The sequence below is a fragment of the Schistocerca americana genome, chromosome 7 (genome assembly GCF_021461395.2).
Source record: "Schistocerca americana isolate TAMUIC-IGC-003095 chromosome 7, iqSchAmer2.1, whole genome shotgun sequence".
Lineage (NCBI taxonomy): Eukaryota > Metazoa > Arthropoda > Insecta > Orthoptera > Acrididae > Schistocerca > Schistocerca americana.
Window position 1 is genome coordinate 270,918,070 of NC_060125.1, and position 14,635 is coordinate 270,932,704.

Below are 14,635 nucleotides of genomic sequence, written 5' to 3' on the forward strand. Positions count from 1 at the left end.
AGACCTCACGCCCCACGTGTTGAGCAATTCGGCGGTACGTCCACCCGGCCTCCCGCATGCCCTCTATACGCCCTCGCTCAAAGTCCGTCAACTGCACATACGGTTCACGTCCACGCTGTCGCGGCATGCTACCAGTGTTAAAGACTGCGATGGAGCTCCGTATGCCACGGCAAACTGGCTGACACTGACGGCGGCGGTGCACAAATGCTGCGCAGCTAGCGCCATTCGACGGCCAACACCGCGGTTCCTGGTGTGTCCGCTGTGCCGTGCGTGTGATCATTGCTTGTACAGCCCTCTCGCAGTGTCCAGAGCAAGTATGGTGGGTCTGACACACCGGTGTCAATGTGTTCTTTTTTCCATTTCCAGGAGTGTACTTGTCTAGTCGGTCTTTCCAGGCTGGAGTGCGTTACCTCTCGTTGGTACATTCACCCCTCTTCCATGAAAGTATGTAACATCTTCGAGGAATCAACCTGTGTATTATACCTGATGGCCTGTAACATTTCTTTATTGCTTATACATTTTTTTAAACATACTTCGGATGTCTCTATTTACTTAGTTATGTTCTGTAACATTTCTCGTATCCTCTAATCATAACAGTCTCATATATACACTGGTGAGTCAAAGCATTACGACCACCTGCTTCCTAGCAAATTATTTCAACTTTGGAAAACAACAGAGCAGTGATTTTGTGTTGTATGACTTCGACAAGGCCTTAGTATGTGGCACAAGATGCCTGGCGATCCCCTAAATTATAACAGAACTCAATTAGTCTTTGTACTCTCCAATTCCTTGTCCCAAGCCCATATTCTCCTGTCAGCTTTTCTTCTACTCCTTTCCCTACAACTGCATTCCAGTCCCCCATGACTATTACAATTTCATTTCTCTTTGAGTACTGTATTACCCTTTCAGTACCCTTATGTTCGTTCTCTATTTTTTCATCTTCATCTTGCGACGTCGGCATGTATACCTGAACTATCGTTGTTGGTGTTGGGTTGCTGTCGATTCTAACAAGAACAAACCTATCCCTGAACTTTTCACAGTAACAAACTCTCTTCCCTAGCTTTCTATTCATGACGAATCCTAGACCCATTATACCTTTTTTTGCTACTGTTTTTATCTCCGTATACTGATCTGACCACAGATCCTTGTCTTCTTCCCATTTCGCTTCACTGACTTTTACTATAACTAGACTGAGGCTTTTCATTTATCTTCCAGATTTTCTAGCTTCCCTACCAAATTCAAGTTTCTGACATTCCACACGCCGACTCGTAGAACTTTATCCTTCAGTGGATGCTGATTATGAAGGAAAAATTAAGCGGTGGCGGATTTGGGAACCGGGACTGAGAACGTTTTGATTATGAATCAAAGAACCTACCCCTAGACTACGGGCATCATCGTCGTCTTTAGTTTTATAAAATATTTTTTTCCTAAGAATTTTATTTTTGTTATTTATTGTTACTGTTTTTTATGGTAAGCTACGAAATAGTGCAAAATTACCCCTTTCTTGTTGCATTTTATGTCACTGAGCACGTTTATTTTTATTTATGGGTCATTATGTGAAATATCCCTCCTCCAGAGTGATCAGAGACTGTTTAATTCCTTGGTGATCGTGATTTTATTTACATAATTTATATACATTCCGCACTCTGCACAGAATAAGAAATTTACTGACTACTCTGCTACTATAGTTGATACCGTATAAACTACTAGGTTTGTGATATGTGTGTTTGAGATTAGTTACGAAAGATCGCACTTTTTATTTCCTTTACATGCTTCAAAAATCTGATGATACTGAGTGCATGAACTAACTAAACTATTAGAATCCTATCTTATTCTCCAGCACAGCTGGTCGGTCGGGCGGTATATTTAATTCTTTGTGCTCAAATATTTTCACATAACAAGACCTCCGCCACCTACCTGAAAGGCGCCTAGTTTACGTGTGGGTTGTATTGAAACATGCCCTTAGAAGAATTTTGAAATATGAAACGTCCCCTTAGAAAAATTAAGAATGACCGTCCTAGTAAACTTCTACGTTATTTGATACAAAGACAGCTGAGTAAAAGTGAACGTACTCAGACAGTTCTCTCTTTCCTCGTTCTGATCATCACTAAACTGATACACAATATCTTGAGCGCAACGCAATCTGACTTTCAAAAATCCCTACAAAAGAATGGCCCTGACTAACAATAACCTATACCTTTCATGAATCACTTAGGCCTACAACACAAAAATCTTCGTTACTCGAATTACTGCAATACAGCGAGCGCCAATACTGCCAGCTAAATAAAAGGTTCAAACTACTGAAGACACTACATACGGATAGGCATGGTTAGCAAATGAAAAATTTTGATCAGGAACAAACAATGAATTTACCTTAATAATGTTCAAAAGTCATCATATATACATATCTATCAATTCATGACATCCATCTTTACAAATTTCCTTTTTCTGGCGGGCACACATCCAGATCGTCCGCTTATAGCAACCTCTCAAACCTCTGGCATCCTTCTCTCCACGTCCACCACTGCTGGTGGTTCACCTCCAAGTGCACAATGCTACACGCTGTTCACATCGAATTGCCCAACACTACACAAGCGAATATTCCAACAATGAGTCCAAACAGCCACAGACTGCACACAGCACAGTCAGTAATGTTCATACAGAGCACTACGTGGCGTTACCAACATAAGAACCTAAACTGCCTATTTACAGTATTCCCTCGTCCAACTTCTAGTGATCATTCGTGCGCGTCTCATACAATTTTCGACGTTATCTGTGATGTGATTTACATACATTGCGAAAGGTAATGGTCCTATATCAGTTTCCTGGAGCTTCCTAGCAGTTACTTTTATGTCTGAAGCCTTCTGTCCGTTCGGAACAACATTTTGTGCTCTTTTTGCTGGAAACACTTCAAGCCAATCATACAGTTGGTCCGCTATTCCGCACGCCCGTATTTTGCTCACTAGGTGGCGGTATGGAAACGTATCCAAAGGATTCTTGGAGTCAAGGAATAAGTTTACCACCTGGGCGCTGTAGCTACAGCTTTCTGGGTCTCGTGAACTGACAGAGTTAACTGGGGTTTACGCGAAAGTTGTTTCCAGAAACCATGATGGTACCTATAGACGAGATTTCTGGCCTCCAGAAATGTCACAGTGCCAACGGTCTTGCCGCAGTATCAACACCGGTTCCTGTCAGGTCACAGAAGTTACGCAGTGTTAGGCTTGGGTAGCACTTGGATGGGTGACCGTTCACGTCCGCCGAGCGCTGGAGGCAAGAGGGGTGCACTCATCCCTTATGAGGCCAATTGAAGAGCTACTAGACTGAGAAGTAGCGGCTCCGGTCACAAAAGCAGACAACGACTCGGAGAGCGGTGTGCTGGCTACATAGCCGCATCCAGTGACGTCTTCGGCTGTGGGTGAAACGGCGATCGGTGACGACTTTTGGGCCTTACGAGGCCTATTCGGACGAAGTTTAGAAATGTCACAGTACGTGAGCATGAGAACACTACATGCTTGTAGTTTTGTGTGTACGACGACCCGTCTTGGACCTGTGGTTTCTTCCAACCATCAGGAACACTCCGTTCCTACAAAGACCTACTGTACACTGCTGTTAGAAGAGGGGCAAGTTCTTTTGCACACTCGGTGCAGCATCGTATACGTTCCCTTCATGAATGATACGTCCAAATAACGGTTGTTGATAAACTGCCATATGAGATATAAATTATATGATTTTCTCGTCGTGGTCATTACGCGCGATGCACTTGGGAGGAATTAATACCCTTGTCCCATTCCTCTAGAATCGTTCGCTCTTAGATTTTCAGAATGTAGCCCTCCATGATAGACTACACCTCTATTGAAGCGTCTGATACTACGGTTTACAGACGTGAGACGTTCACGTGACATAAAGTGTTGCTATTTGTTGCATCTCCAATATATATTCTATTAATCCATCTTGAGGATCGCAGACGTACGAGCAGTACTCTACAACCGATGGAACAACTGCTATGCAAGCGGCTTCTTTCCTGGTGCAACACATTTCCCTATGATGCGTCCAATTAATTCCAGCATGCCCTCTGGTTTTCCTACAAGTAGTTTTACATTGTCTTCCACTTTTCTTGCTGTGCTCAGTAATTTATCTTCAGTGGCATAATCTAATAGTGAAGAACCTCTATACCTATTTGTGCGCAGTACGTTAAATTTATTCAAATTCAGGGGAACTATGAGTAGTTGCTTCAATGGTCAGTGCTCCGGAAGTCATTTTGCATTTCGCTACAGTTTTCTGGTATTGCAACGAATCTACAGACAGCAGCTACGTCGCCAATCAGCCTCTGGGAGCTTCCGACCTTATTCGCTAGGCCCTTTACGCGTATTGTGTAACGCCCCTATAACACGCATCCGTAAAAGAGATATTTTCCACTCTTCGAACGTTCTTCATAGGATTCATTCGTTCCCGAAAATCTCTGTGGCTTGTCGCGTGTGTGGGCGATAACAGCTTCACGCAATATTGAGGGTGTGGTTCTGCATGTGATGACTAGATGTTCCACGTGTTGTCTGTTACAGTCTGCAGTAGTCGGCGTACAACTATCCTATCAACACGTCGTTGCCTACCACACACAGTCCACTCTGGAGGCGCTGCTTCCTCCTCTTATCGAGCTGTTCACGGTTTGCCCTTGACACTGTGGCACTTGAAAAGCTAGAGACGGCCAACTCTTACGAGATGAAGAGTTCCGTGCGTCACGTTCCCATTAATTAGATATTATCAAACCGATGATATCTAGCTTCTTGTCCAATCTTCTCTCGTCTGTTTCCAGTCCTGACAACATCTCAACCACATGACACGCCCATCTGATCCACCTTCTCCTACAAAGCACGTAACTCTATATCTGTTTCTCATGATGGCCCTTTACTATGGAGTCTACAACCCGGATCAACAGGGTATACAAAAGTAAAGAAAACCACCAGATGACTACTCAATCCATCAAAACGACTGTTTGAACTTAGGTTTGTTTAAATGACGACAGAATAATACAGAACTTATTTGAACTCAATATGTTAAATCATTAGGTATAACTTGTTTGTAACAGTACTATGACTCATTTATCGGCATTTGTGTCACATTAGGTTATCTTGTGTCATTTTCTTATGCGAACTGCATCATAGAAATTTACCGTCGAATTGTGTTTCGATTAGTCACCCGGTTGTTCACATAATCGAAAACTAAACAACACAGTGGAGACACAGATTATGAACGTCGTCAACGGTGCACACACCCCTACAATACTAAACACGATTGTGCATCCACTGACAATACTGAGAGTGTCAAATGGGAAGAAGAGGGTGCAGTAACTCATTGAAGTTGCAAATAGTTGTCTGTTGAGTTCTACGGCAGCTGAAGTAATCCATGGTTCAGAGATAAACCTCTTTCAGCTGTATATGATGTTTTATGTTTACTGGAGTATGACCAGATTCGTGATATCAAATCACATTTTCAGGAGAACATGCGTCAGTAAAACATTAAACAGTCTATCTCAAAAGTACTACGATTACTATATCCTAGTGCTCAGGCCGTATTGCAATATAGGCAGGGCTGACTATTGCCTAGCCTGGCAGACGATAGTAGGAAACGAACACCATGAAACTTCCTGGCAAATTAAAACTGTGAGCCGGATGGAGATTCGAGCTCGGGACATTTGCCTTTGGCGGGCAAGTTGGTAGAGCACTTGCAAGCGAAAGGCAAAGCTCCCGAGTTCGAGTCTCGGTCTGGCACACAGTTTTAATCTGCCAGGAAGTTTCATATCAGCGCACACTCCGCTACAGAGTGAAAATCTCATTCTGAAAAGAACACCATGTTTGACGATGCACTATATTCCTACGCAGGTCACGTGTCCGTAAATGAGCGAGGTCTCCAACCTTCCGAACGGCTGCTACTGACGCCGCACAGTCACCAAGCTATGGTCACCAGGAAGCCATTTACCGAACATCTTAATCTCTCTGAAATATTTATGTTGGACTGGGGCCCAACTGATCATTTAATTTTCATAGTTTAGACTTTCCTCCCGAGTGGTCATTTAAGTTACTTTATTTGGACTTTGCATTCTACATAATTATTTACTCCTGTTAGTTGAGAATTGGCAGTTAAACGATCATTTAACTCTCCTAATTTGGACTTGTATTAAAAGTGCTCGCTTGACTATATGATTTGGAGTTTGCATCTATGTGATAATTTGGGACGTTGTGTAACTCACACTTCGGTTCTTCATGTGAGCAAACTGTATACACTGTTTGTTAGTTTTGATAGGACTGCCATTGCTAATTACGTAGCTACCTGTAGAAACAGTGGAAATTTAAGGAGTGCAATCCACTACTCATTAACAACCATCACAAACCCGTCAAGAAGCAAATATTTGGATATACCTCAAAGGAGTTTGTGAGTACCATCATCTACCTATAAATTTGCTTGTACGACTTACTTCAATGACATAATAATTATTTCTGCTCATTTTTCCAAACGTCAAAATAGATGGCAGTCATTTTCGAGCTTTCACCAGTGAATTAATTTGCTGTAGCAACAGATTTCAGTTGCTTCCGTATATTCCCCACCAATTGTAGAACTATTTCCTTTCCACCTTCCAACCTACCCCCGTCGTCCGACAGAGTGGTAACCTGACGGACCTCTAGCCTTCCTCAGCTGCAGCTTGTAAATGAAGGGGCGATGTTTACCCATAAGTTTGAACCACACATCCTGAAGTTATTTGCAACTAACATTTGTGTAAATGGACAATCAGTCTCGAATAAATATTCGTGGAATCGTTGCTGATGTAGTTAACACAGGCATCTATCTAAGAGATACTTTCAAAATAACTGAAACCTTGAAAGCCAATATTAATAGAAGATATACCAAATATATCAGAATAACGGCAAACGTTACTCGGATTTTCGATTTATCTATGAAAATACACTTAAACATGGAACTGAACTTTGCAGTACCACTGACATCACAATTCATTAGCCACTATGACTTAAAAGCTATTTTGAACTGTGCCACATAACCAGGGTCATAAACCACACCATTTTTTGTATATTATGTTGGAGGGGGGCAACGGCCTAGCCGCAGTGGATACACCAGTTCCCGTCAGATCACCGCAGTTAAGCGCTGATGGGCATGGCCAGTACTTGGAAGGGTGACCACCCGGGCCGCCAAGCGCTGTTGCCATTTTTGGGGGGTGCACTCAGCCTCGTGATTCAGATTGAGGAGCTACTCGACCGAATAGTAGCGGCTACGGCCAAAGAAAACCATCGTACCAACCGGGAGAGCAGTGTGCTGACCACACGCCCTACCTATCCGCATCCTCAGCTGAGGATGACACGGCGGTTAGACGGTCCCGATGGGTCACTTGTGGCCTGATGACGGAGTTTCTTTTATGTTGGTGGGAAATACAAATGTGGATGAAACAGCCAATCGCAATGTACCCGCCATGTTCAGTCTGAATAAATAGTATGATTTTTTTAAAGAACAAGATACCTGAACTGTTGTGAAAAATGACACCATATTTTAAAAAAAGAAACTTGTTGTATTGTTCAAATGTTCATGTGTGTGTGAATTCCTAAGGAACCAAACTGCTGAGGTCATCGCTCCCTAAACTTATACACTACTTAAACTAACATATGCTAAGAACAACACACACACTCATGCTCGATGGACGACTCGAACCTCCGGCGGGAGGGGCAGCGCAGTGCGTGGTATTTGCCTATATAGTAGTATTTCCGAAATACATAAGCTTTAACTCTAACTTCCCCGCTTTCTCTCCCTTCCTACATCAATCCCTTCAGCCCCCCCCCCCCCCCCCAAAAAAAAAAAAAAAGACTCTTTCTCATGCAGCTCTTGTTAACATCTACGCTCCAGTGTTCGTACCGCGATTGAAGTAAGACACAATGGACGTTCAAATTACATATTTCAACATCTCAGCTACTGAATGAAACATCTTACGCTTACCAAATATCACAATGCTACTTCCCCACACACACTTAACTGTCAAGATTGATATTTGAAATATGACTGTGAACTCTTATATTAAATGCCTCAATGGTATTTCCATGCGTAAATTGCTATAAGGCCTGTAACTGCTTGTTGGTTAAATGATGGGCACAGTTATAGCTGACATACGATAAGACATTCCGGATTACCGTCAGCTCCTGGTAGAATGTAATTAATGTATAACTTATGGCATGATTTTGTAATCTAATATTAATTTCCACAATGCCAATTCCTGTCTGAATTGTTCTATAACCGTACACATCAAGCAAGCTAAGTAACTAGGTAACATTTCATCCCAGGCCTGAATGAGAGTGCCTGAATATGCACCATTTCAGAGGTAAGAAGGTAATGCGTCATGTTCTACACTAGAGAAATATAAATGGATCTTAAATCTACATGCCGGCCGAAGTGCCCGTGCGGTTCAAGGCGCTGCAGTCTGGAACCGCAAGACCGCTACGGTCGCAGGTTCGAATCCTGCCTCGGGAATGGATTTTTGTGATGTCCTTAGGTTAGTTAGGTTTAACTAGTTCTAAGTTCTAGGGGACTAATGACCTCAGCAGTTGAGTCCCATAGTGCTCAGAGCCATTTGAACAATTTTAAATCTACATGCATTGATGTTCCACTGGTATTCAACAAACCTACAACACGTTTTTCGGAACTTCAGCACAACACATCGTTTAAAAATATTGCACTTTTGACGATGTGGTGAATATTGGCATTTCGATCGTAAGCAACTTGAGACAATATTACACATGCTATAAAGACCAGACTATGAACACCTGACTTTTTCTAAGATTTTAGATAATGCATCACGTCACCAAGCATGAATTTAGGGGGGAAGAAGGTAATGCATCATGTTCTGGCCTAAAAAATTATAGTCAATCATATTGGCGGGCTAGGATTGCTTCTTATTAGATTTTATTTTCGCCTACTAAAGGTTAAGAACAAAAAACTGCGGAACTGTGGACAGGACGTATGGTCTGAGGGTTTCATACTCAGTTATGAGTAATAATAATAACAACTTCTTGTGGCTCAATTGCTTGGTGCGAGTCTTTCTATTGGGCTCCCCTTTGGCGACTTGGATGTTATTAACCTACCGCAGTTATCTAGCTAAGGTAAGGCGACTTGTAGTGCAATATCGAATCTGAACCACGTGTTGTTTGTGGTGACTCCTCACGTCGTTGAGATGGAAAAATTCGTAGTCCTACCACGACCAGGTCCCGCGACCCCTCGTTTTCCTGCCACACGCTTCACTCCTAGACCATCAGGACTGACATGTAGATCGATAGGTTTTGCAAGTGACTTTGTGGGTATAAAGCAACGCGGCATATATGGCCATATATTTGACTGCATTTACTTAGAATCTTAAATTATTTACATGACTAATTAACCATAGACTTCAGTACGTCATATAAATTTCAAAGTATTGCCTCTGCTGCTTTTGATGTTACCCTGTATTCGTCCTACCGGAAATGCTTATCCTCTCATCACTTCACTAATCCCCACTTTATCTAAATAGGGTCTTTGGATTTGTCTTTCCAGACGTCCTAGATACCCTACCACGTTCAGACTTCCAAGTCCCGCCTTTAGAAACTTATCCATTTCTCAGGTACACCTCCCACTGGTCAGTCGTCTTCCGGAGATACGAATGGAGGACTACGGAATCTTTCGCCAATGGAGATATCATCACGATAATTGTGCATCTTCATTGTTTTCGCAGCGTAAAGACTGTTCCATAAAATTTCGAGAGTGAAGTCGCGTAAATTTAGCTTCTTCTTCTAATATTTCCGCTGAATACCGTCCAGCCATCTTCAGAGTGAGCCGAGGTGACTAACGCTCCAGCACATGTTCCGTCCTTTTGATCTCGAGGACCGAACCACTGCGTATGTGGCCAAAAATGAAAATTATGCTGAGTGACATTTCATACCAGAAGATCAGTAAAGACTCCAACCAGGTGGTAAGGAAGACTGCTTTCCTTCTGCACGCCTCTCCCTTTCCACCAGAAGTTGTACGAAGATTGCAACCAAATGGTGCCGTTCCTCAAGGCTTTATGGATTTCCAAAGATCCACAAGACTGGTGGTCCTCTATGTCCGATAGTGAGTAACATCAGATCTTCAACCTATGACTGTGCCAAACACTTAACGTCGTTATTAAGGCCTCTGGTGGGAAAATGCCCTCAACACGTAAATAACTCTGTGGACTTCACTGACAAACTGAAATCACTCAAACTGATCAAATTTGATATGTTAGTCGATTTCGATGTAGTGTCGTTGTTCACAAAGGTTCCTCTTCCGGAATCATTGTCTCTCAGTGGAAATACTCTCGATAAAAATATTTCAGCTTTATTTAAACAGGTTTTGATCTCGACATATTTGTTATTCAATAACAAATTTTATGAACAGACTGACGTTGTCGCCATGGGTAGTCCTTTGTCGCCCTTGGTGGCCAACGTTTTTATGGAACACGTCAAGAAGAAAGCGCTGGAATCTGCTATCTTGAAACCCACAGTGTTTGGGAGGTATGTTCATGACACGTTTGTAGTGCGGCCCCAGGGTGAAGAAAAGCTAAAAGAATTTATAAATCATCTGAATTCTATCCGTAGACAAATTCAGTTTACGATGGAAATCGAAAAAGGAGGATGCATTCCATTTTTGGACGTGTTGGTACGGCGCAAGGATGACGACACTTTAGGATATGCAGCGTACCGAAAACGGACCCATACGGATTTATATTCACGTGCAAATAGCTGCCACCGTCTTCCGCAGACGATGAGTACACTCAGAACCCCAGTACACGGAGCACACGTCATTGCTGCCGAGATCCGTCTGGAGGGCGAGCTTCTACACCTAAGAAGAGTTTTTGAAGGCAACGGGTACTGACCACAGCAGATAAGCAAGTAAGTACAAATGAAATCAACAGTGGGCACAAGAAAAGCGGAAGAAGACACTGAAAGTTTTAAATCCATGGCCTTTCTGCCATATGTGGGAAGCCTTTCCTCAAATATAGGACGGATGCTCAGGAAACACAAAGTGAAAGTGATTTTTCGCCCTCCACCAAAGACTGCAGCTCTGCTGGGTTCCATTAAAGATGGTTTGGTGTTTCGAAAGCCTGGGGTTTATAAGATCCCCTGTGAGTGCGGCCGTTCATACATCGGACAGACGACACGTACAGTCCAGGAGAGATGCACAGGGCACCGCAGCTACACTCGTCTCATACTACCAAATAATTCTGCGCTGGTGGAGCACTGAATTGACACTGCGCACTCTATGGTGCACGGTAATATCGAAATTTTAGACTCGACTTCATCTTCCTGAGACTCAGTAGTGAAAGAAGCAATTGAAATTCTGTTGGCGACTAATTTAATTAATAGAGATAGCGGCCTCAGCTTGGACAAATCATGGAACACGGCAATTTCTGCATTTAAATCACAAAGACGTCGCGACGGTGCAGCTCTCCGCGACACATCGATATCACCGCGTGGATCGACTGCGCATGCTTATGTTACACCTCGTTGCCGCCTATCAACGTCTCTAGCGCCTTGTGTATCTTTGGCTGCATGCGCAGTGGTGCGGTCTGTGGGTTTGTAAGGACAGAGCAAGTTCTGGAGCTTTAGTCACCTAACTTCATTCCGAATAAGGCTAGACAGTATTCAGCCGAAATATTGAAAGAAGAAGCTGAATTGATGCGGCTGCACGCCAGAAATTTTATGGAAAGATCACAATAGTTTTTCAAACACAAGCCACGTGTCTTGTGGATATAAAAATAGTGTCTTTAAAGCAGTGGTTTGCATTGCCTTTTGCTTCCTCATGAGGACAAGAGATTGCCCTGAAACTCTGTGCGCCCTTCTACCTTGTCTGACAATGAATGTGAGTATATCCTTATATGAGGAGTCTTTGGATGCCATTTCTGGCGGTTTTAATCAAAATTAAACTTTGCCTGGATTCTAATCCAAGATCAAGGGTAATTAGGTTACAAGTGAAGACGGTACACCTATACCAGGTCATTGTTTGAGAAATGATTGACTGTGTTAAGTTCTGATAGTACGTTAACTGCAGACGGTCCACAAGAAGAGCATTTCGAAACCAGTCACGCCACTAAAAGCATAGTGTGTCCACGAGTTGAGTTGTACCTCCATAACAGTAAATGGCAAATCTTATTAGAATAAGTCACCGTAAGAATAAACCAAAACTGAGCTACAGCGATAACAAACGAGCGTTCCTCCATTTATATTTTTTCCGAAGTGCCCCATTACCATACAAGCAAACTTATCAAAGACAATAACTCCGTCTTATTAGACAGGAAAAAGAAATTAAAACGAGTCAACTCACTCCCAAGAGAAAGTATTAATTTACTGAAGAAAAGGAAAATATTAATTCAAATAGCACATTGAGTAAATGAATGGGTCGCCTGAAGGAAGTCATAAGTCATAATTTACACAGAATTATACTGATAACTTTACCTATTGTGTTTTAGAATGCACCAAAAGCCGGTAACAAGTAGTCTTGTATATGCAGCTAGGAAACGGTATTTTATTCAGCTGTAAAAACTATGCAATTTTATAAACTGTTCTGTCTCGGCGGCCGGAGTGGCCGTGCGGTTCTAGGCGCTACAGTCTGCAGCCGAGCGACCGGTACAGTCGCAGGTTCGAATCCTGCCTCGGGCATGGATGTGTATGATGTCCTTAGGTTAGTTAGGTTTAATTAGTTCTAAGTTCTAGGCGACTGATGACCTCAGAAGTTAAGTCGCATAGTGCTCAGAACCATTTGAACCATTTTGAACCATCTGTCTCGGCGTATTGATATTTATGTCTTGGAATTGAACCAAACATAAGGCATGCAATACCACAAAACATTCTCTTGTGCCACGCGGTGTAGCCGTGCGGTCTACGCGCCTTGCGACGGTTCACGCAGTTCCCCCCACTCCTGTCGTTCTCTTGTGAGTTATCCCTTTCTTTTACCTGCCTTTGGTTAATAAGGAAAGCTCGAAATCTGAATAAATTTCCCGTGAATACCATGGCATCTTGATGTACGCTAACGGAAAATGAGTTTAGTGTTAAACAAGGAGTAAATTTTGTATCTCAACTTGCTTCCTACGTTTTTTACTCACCTTGTTAATTACTACTGACGTGTCTCCAGCATATTCCCCTAGCTCTGAAGCATTGTGGCTGACATACACCACGTGGAGTATCGGAGGGATGGGGCATAATTTTATTTCGCCATTTCACAGTGTGTGTAATATGATCAAAGTTATTGTTGCAGTGCTGCTGGAAGTAAGTACAAGCTGGGTGCCTGTCACATTCTTGTACAGTCTCATCTTGCTGTCTATCTATAATTAACTAGTCGTTTCAGATGTGGTTCTTAACTCAACCAGTTCTTCTAACTTATTCTTTACGCATGTACTACCTGTCTGATGGTTCTGTCTCTTGGCATACTGCAGTATCCCTACTAAAATGAACATGACATTTAACTGTTCAAGGATTTAGGCACGATAACAAATTCATACTGCGAAACACCTAGTAATAAATGTTACCACTTAAACTCTGATGCACGCAACCTAGATATTACATTCAGAAAAATTTCTGTTTGCAGTCTGCATGACAGAGTGGGATTCAGTGTGAAACTATATACACTCGTGTAAAACTATTCAACAAGATATTGGCACTAGTACCGTAAGAAATTTTAAACTCTACTTGTTACTAGACTGAAGTTTGAGCACTCGTTATTAGTTTAGTGTTTGGATGTGCCTAGTGTCTGAATATGTGAAATACGAAATACTAACCCGAGGTTGATAACGATCCCTACACTATTCCTAGATAGTTTCAATCAGTAAAACATACTTAGTTTTGATAGCTTCTGGTCTGTGTAATTGTACTCATACTCTCATGCGATGTTTGTGATAGCATATATTAGGCATGCATCTATGGATCGTGACATTTGTTTAGGTGAACACTTTCTTGTTTACTATGCAGACGTAAGACTGGGCTGTACGAGGTGGATTTCAGCAGTCCAAACCGGACAAGGACGCCCAAGGCATCGGCCTTATTCATGGCAGAAGTCTTTAGCACCAAGCAGCTGCCCGACCCGTACAACCTGTAGGAGTTTCCGCGCTCGAAAAGCGAGACTGATAAGCCATCATATCAACGGACTGTTTAATATGATCTCTTGTCAAATACAGTACTGTTATATGAAGTAATAAATGAAATGTCAGCAACTATTGAACATATATATTTCCAAGCACTGTCTATGTAAATAAATTTCTCCAAATGAGCAGTTGTACCTTGCAGTTTCGGACATGGCTGTCTCTCAGCAACCATATCTACGTTTTAACGGAGAAATAACACAGTCAACCGTCTGAAGTTCTTCATTAGAAGGTATACATACCAAACGCTGGAACACTTTTAATTTTTAATTTTTGACTGGAGCATGCATGCATGCCCACTCGCAATCTAACTTCACAGTTGTTAAAATTTCATTCAGATGAAGACATCGTTCGAGGTGACGAAACCTACGTTAATGCATTAAAAATTATTTGCAGCCTGTTGGCTGTGTTATTTCTCCGTTGAGCTGTACTTTGATCTCTTTCTTCCTTCCACTTTGCTAG

At 42.4% G+C, this 14,635-nt stretch overlaps 1 protein-coding gene and 1 pseudogene across 1 annotated transcript in view; both read left to right on the forward strand.

The window, feature by feature from the left end:
* The window catches only part of LOC124622476 (myrosinase 1-like), a 78,883-nt gene extending 64,635 nt beyond the window's left edge, over nt 1-14,248 (forward strand). The window contains exon 11 of the mRNA XM_047148184.1: nt 14,004-14,248. Within this exon, the coding sequence (XP_047004140.1) occupies nt 14,004-14,130 (127 nt within the window). The 3' untranslated portion in view covers nt 14,131-14,248. The remainder of the gene's footprint in view (nt 1-14,003) is intronic.
* Nucleotides 7,095-7,212, forward strand: LOC124623309 (annotated as a pseudogene).
* Nucleotides 14,249-14,635: the final 387 nt, after the last annotated feature.